Source organism: Castanea sativa, chromosome 9, assembly GCF_040712315.1.
Source record: "Castanea sativa cultivar Marrone di Chiusa Pesio chromosome 9, ASM4071231v1".
NCBI classification, from domain to species: domain Eukaryota; kingdom Viridiplantae; phylum Streptophyta; class Magnoliopsida; order Fagales; family Fagaceae; genus Castanea; species Castanea sativa.
This window is the reverse complement of record NC_134021.1, coordinates 31,362,093-31,368,025: the sequence shown is the minus strand read 5'-3', so window position 1 is coordinate 31,368,025 and position 5,933 is coordinate 31,362,093. Positions and strand designations below refer to the sequence as shown.

Below are 5,933 nucleotides of genomic sequence, written 5' to 3'. Positions count from 1 at the left end.
AAAATTATTTGAACAAAACTACCCCACCTCTTTTGACTTTTCCTATGTAATGCTGGCTTTTTTTCTTTTTCTTTTTTTTCTTTTTTTTTCAAGAAAACACTTGGATAATTTTTTATGCTATTTTTTGAAATATGTCCACTTTTATCTATACACAATTTTTTTAAAAAGTATAATATATTACTTTTTGTTTCATCCCTCCACTTTTCCACCCTCTCAACTAAACACAAATGAAGAAAACTAAAAAATTTTCTATCCTCCCACTTTTCCACCTTCTCGACTAAACACAAATGAAGAAAACTAAAAACTTTTATATTCTTCCACTTTTTCATCCTCCCTCTATTTGTTATCCTCTCACTTTTCATCCTCCCAACCAAACGGACCCTTAATTTTTATAGAGAGCAAAAAATTCAGTTTAACCTAAGAATTTACTGATCCATCTAAAATGAATTTTTAAAAAAACCTAAAAGAATTACTACAAAAAGTTGAAAAAATTAATTCTAAGTATGCAAGTACAATTTAAGATTACAGGTAAATTTTTTTTTGGAAACAAACACACATACACAAAAGAGAGAAAATAGGGATGTTTAGTACATACACTTGAACAATAATTTTTAGTTTTTTTAGAAATATATATAAATAAAAAAGTGTGAAAATACGTATAATGTTGTTTGAAAACTATTGTTTAAGTTGTAGTACCAAACCCCTTAAACATAGTTATATCATAAACTCTACTCAAAAGTCTTGATAACTTAAAAAAAAAAAAAAAGTGAAACAAATTATACTAAACACAACCCAACACATTTTCTTGAACTATGAGTACAGTTGAGGTAGTTTGCCTAACGCATTTTCTTGAAGTATGAGATACACTTATTACTTGAGGTAGTTTGCCTACCCTTAAGGCCCAAATTCATTGTTTGCTCAAGTATAGCCCATTGTCATATATTATTTACCTGTTTCTTTTAAACCGAACAAATCTTAAGTTCTTAACTAAATTAATTTGAACCCTTTTCTTACTTTTGGTCAAATTGAACCCTTTTCTTACCGACATCTCTTCTTTAACGTAAGAATAACAACTTTCACAGTTGTAAAGATCTATTTAAAAAAGGAGTTGTAAAGATCTATTTAAAAAAATGAATTGACAGTCGTGAATTTTGTGTCTACAAACCAGAAATGTCATGCACCATACACAAGGAATATAGTGTCCTTACTTGAGATATATATCTAAAAGAATCATTTTATACATCGCTTTAAAGCAAAAGGCCAAGAAGAACCCGATAATTAACACGGTTATATTCAACAACATACAAGATTATGAAAATGAAAATAAAAACAAAAACCTGTAGAGAAAATTTTCAATAAAAAACACGGAGGGGGGCTGTATACATAGAATAGCTAACACGTAGGCTCAATAACCTGCGGCCCTAAGTATTCAATTCCATCCATTTGCGAGTTCTCTGGCATTTCAATCTCTTCCAACCATCCATAACTGTCACTGTCCTCTGTTGTCAATGCTGCCTCTCCATCTGGATCAGTTAAAATTGAAATATATAAGTTAAAAAGGATTCTTCTAAATTACATTTTAATCTACTTTAGAATGAAGGACTAAGAAATTTTTATGGAAAAAAAACAAAAAGAAAGACAAAACTTCGCATCAAAGATTCATCTTTTATTTGAATGTGGGGATCAAATTTTAGTTTCAAGCTTTTAGAAGGCATCACCATTCACCAGTACCAGTTAGAGATGCACTGCTGCATGGAGTGGAGGAGTTGGTTGGGTGGGATAGAGTTAATTTTACCATGTTTTGGTACAGAAGTATGTATAATTGTACATAGATATCTAGGTACATAGGTGTATGTATGAAACCTCCCAAGGTGTATGAAAGGATTACTCTTCTACCTCTCTCATACCCAAGGGAAAGGTTCTTAATAGGTCCCCCGAGGAACTGAATTGAAGTGTCTTTGACCAAAATTGTATTTAAACGAAATACAGTCAACAATTCAGGCAAAGCTCAGTGCCCAACTCCAAAGGGTAAACCACTTTAACATAACTACAATTATTAATGGAAACATTCATAGTAAGATACTTTTTACCCAGAGCTAAGATAACATAGTCCAAGCAGTCAAAGTAAGAAGAGAGCAAGAGTTTCACTCACTTGAGGCAGTGTAGGGATGATCTTTATAGTAGGAGCAATCCCGACCATCTTTTTTGGAATAGGGAGGTCCAATCACATCAAGCACTGCACATGGTGTTATGGCAGTGAAAGCATGGATGTTCCCCCCTGTTGTTGGATATAATACCGAAGTGTCACAAGGAGCCTCGAAGACTCTGTCAGCTTTCAGCTTTGCCAATCTCACTGCAATAGCAATTTGAGTCAAACACCACGACATCTCACTACAATTCAGTGCTCATTTCAAAAGGCAAGGAGAGAGACTCACGTTGAGAGCATGGCACCGAGCCATCCAAATTGATAGGATCAACCAAATCATACGACTTGATGTGCATTGTTCCTAATAGAAGCTTACTAAAAACAGTCATTCCTGGATGGTTGTGAAGGGGAATAACTCCAGTTGCGGGTATAAAGAATAAGCACAACTGCACAAGTGAAACATACATAACAAAGAGACGCATCAACAAATCTGACTATAAATTCAGAAGAATGAAGAGGACCTGAAGAACTCCCTTTAAATGCTTTTATTACTCCAGAATTTACTAGAGAATTCCAATTTTATTAATTTTGCGGCTCAAAATTAAGCAACTTGATAATTAATTAGCCCAATTTTATTTGTGACAATAAAAGCAACTAGTCTTACCGAAAAATTGTCACACTGGTATATGGTTGTGTATGTGACCCTTGGATTCCCTCTGACCATATTTGTAGGCTTAAAGAACGGCAACTTGCTACTTAGCCCCACATCTTCTGGCTCCATATTGTCTGCGGCATTATAAAAGATTTATTAGGAAAAGGACACTAGTGTTAAATAAGCAATTAATATAATCAGTAGGATAAGTACATAGTGCATATATATGTACATCCTAAATATATAACAACTTCCCATTTGCTAGAAACATGCATGCTACTGTATCTATTGCTTAGGGCAACAAAATGTTCATGGGTTTAAACTTCAAATCCCAATACCTTGTACAAAAACGTGTATTTTAAAACAGAACATCCAAAAAATAACTGCACAATATGTTGTTTCTTGCATAAAACGTGTAATCCATGCACTCTATTTCTATTATTGTTCTACTTTATGCTCTATCAATTACAATATATCATTCGTATATACAAATTTGATTTTTGTTTTTCTCTTCTATACTTTGGTTACTTTATCATTATTTTTATAAATAAATAAAAAATTGTAACCGGGTAGAACATATTATGAAATGGGAAATGTTAATAAGCACTTGGTGGTGCTTGTTAAGATTTCCCTTTTTGGGTCTAGCCTAAAAAAAAAAATTGTCAAAAAAATTGCCAAAAGCTGCCCAAAAATCTGAAAAACTGCTAAAAATTGTGTTGTTAATGGCGCCTTACGGTGCCCATTAAGGCAACCCTTATGAAATATAGAAGTTGGCTACTTTATTAAAAAAATAGTTATTTAAAAAAAAATAAAGGAATTCGGTAATAGGGAATGGAACAGAAGTTTGGCAGAGCTGACCTCAGGTATGCTTCCAAAAGCGTTGTCCCAATTTTCTCAATCAAGAAGGAACAGCTACATTGATTTAAGTAAAACCCAGATTCTCCTAATTTATTTTATTCGTCAAATCCTTAAGCTTAACAGAAATTGAAAGTGACAGGACGGCATTGTCCAAATCATAAAGAACAGCAATCATATAGAAGCAATCGTTGCCCCAAGTCTAGCCAAAATATTATTAAAAGGAATGAATATTATATGTTGCTCCTTAGGTTAGGAGATACTATTTCTGGAAAGAAAAATACTAAAATGTAGAATTTCAATCCCCGTTGTCAACATTTATACTATATACAGATTAGAAACTACGTGCCCAACATCTTATTAAGCACAGCGTGACCAACTTGTAGTAGGTTCTGTACACAATGCATGGTTCATTCACGAAAACTAGAATATGGGTTAGTTTTTTTTTACTATATTATAAGGTTCCGGTTAATATGTGCCCTCAGGCTCACATTAAGCTATGAAAATATTTTCTCGGCAATACTTTTTCAATTCTCAAAAAAATATTTCTAAACATGATTAATTATTGTGTGTTCTAAGGACACACGTTAGCAAAATCCATATTATAATTTGCAAAAGCAGAAAAGAGAACTGAATTAAGGAGAATGAATACTAAGGATTTATACGTAAATGGAAACCAATAACAGAATAGTTCATTAAAAAAATAAAATTACATAACAGAATTAGTTATTTTAGGTTTTAATAGGACTAGGATTTTCTAAATTTCTTAAGGTAATTCCATGGTGAAGTTGCTAAAATTTTTATTTATCAATTTTAATTAAATTAGTGGATTGGATTTTATTACATAATCAATAATTTAATGAAATACCAAAATAGTGATAGTGAAACGTTTTTTAAACGTTGATGACATTGCTAAATTTTTATATCCACTCAATTGAAAAGATAGATCATATTTTAGGAATGAAACCCCACCTTCCCCATTCTACAAGAACTTGTGGTGTGACCGCCCAGAGTAATTTTTTTTGGTTTCATTCAATACTTTTCAGTCAATAGGCACTTTTTGGTATATTCAATTTAAAGGGTTACACCTTTTGGTATATATATTACTACCTTTTTATATATTCCTATATATACCACATTAGAGACTAAACCAAAAACGCAATATAAAAATCTAATAAATAAAACATCTTCTGCCTAGCTAATAAAACTTTATGCTATTTTCTTTCAATATCATTTTCTTTTTTTAATTTCATGTATTTTTGCTTACTACTCAAAAATCATGATTTTTTTTTTGTCCTGAAACTTTGTGTTATATTTATATAAACGTTAAGAAGGGAAGAAGCAATGGAAAAAATATGATATCTCAATATTGACAATGCGATTCAATTTATTAAAAAAGAAAAGAAAAAAGAAAGCAGTATGAATCGCCATACATTTATAAATTAACCAAAGCATATAGGTAGGCAACTAGAATCCAATAGGTAAAAAAGAAAAGAAAAGAAAAGGGTACCAAGAATGGTGCAAAGCTTGTGGACATCGTTGGGAGCAGGAATGGTGGCGGGGCCTTTGAAAACGTCAAGGCACGAATCAAACAGCTGCTGTAGTTGTAGTGACATGGGCATAATAGGGACCGCCGCGGCGGCCTGCTTAATAATTCTCCGCATCAATTTTCTCTTCTTACTAATTACCTTCTTCACATATCCAATCTTATTGTTATGTCCAACACCAACTCTACAATTGTCTCTTCCACCACCACGCTCCATTACAGCTGCTTCTGCCTCCATTAATTAATAAAATCTGTCAGCTCTTGAAAAACCCAACAATTAATATCAACTAATTCAGCTTCAAAAATATCAAAAACCAATATTTAATTAAGAGTGGGGAAATATATACATATATGAGTTTGTTTGAAAGAAAGAAAGAAAGAAAAGATGAAGCCCAAAAGAAGCAAAGAAAGATCTGATCAGAAAGAGATAAGAATGAGGGCGATAAGATGGTGTTATTAATATATATAGAGAGAGAGAGAGAGAGAGAAAGCAAAACCAGGGGCCATTCGAAAGAGGTAGTAAAACTAAAAGTCAGTGCCTTTGGGTGGGAACCGTTTTGGGAAAAAAAAGCAAAAGCAGTATGTGATGTATTATAATAGCAGTTAGATTAGCGCCCCCAAGATTGAGTGGAAAACTGGCGGTTAAACCGACCCTGGTTTTGTGGGTCAAGTTGGTCTCTGACTCTGTCTCTGTCACTCCTATTTCTAATCCTAATATACCAATCTCAAATAAA

General features: G+C 32.8%; 1 protein-coding gene across 3 annotated transcripts; it reads right to left on the bottom strand.

The window, feature by feature from the left end:
- Positions 1-1,183: 1,183 nt before the first annotated feature.
- On the bottom strand, positions 1,184-5,655 carry LOC142610631 (plant cysteine oxidase 2-like). 3 transcript variants are annotated; one of them, XM_075782497.1, is made up of 6 exons: positions 5,547-5,655; positions 5,164-5,431; positions 2,811-2,932; positions 2,436-2,592; positions 2,153-2,353; positions 1,184-1,523 (listed from the first exon to the last, which is right to left on the bottom strand). In XM_075782497.1, exons 2-6 carry the CDS (start codon positions 5,414-5,416, stop codon positions 1,393-1,395), a joined length of 864 nt encoding a protein of 287 aa, XP_075638612.1. In that variant the 5' UTR covers positions 5,417-5,431; positions 5,547-5,655; the 3' UTR covers positions 1,184-1,392. The 3 variants fall into 3 exon arrangements, with proteins under 3 accessions (XP_075638612.1, XP_075638611.1, XP_075638610.1); XM_075782496.1 differs by having other exon boundaries at positions 5,164-5,427; positions 5,547-5,629; XM_075782495.1 differs by having other exon boundaries at positions 5,164-5,572.
- Between the last annotated feature and the right edge of the window lie 278 nt (positions 5,656-5,933).

Coding starts and splice junctions, on each gene's coding strand:
- LOC142610631 (XM_075782495.1), bottom strand. CDS start 5,437: ATGGAGGCAGAAGCAGCTGTAATGGAGCGTGGTGGTGGAAGAGACAAT. Junction 2,933..5,163: donor CAAGCTTTGCACCATTCTTG/GTACCCTTTTCT, acceptor ATAATGCCGCAG/ACAATATGGAGCCAGAAGAT. Junction 1,524..2,152: donor TCATCCCTACACTGCCTCAA/GTGAGTGAAACT, acceptor TAACTGATCCAG/ATGGAGAGGCAGCATTGACA.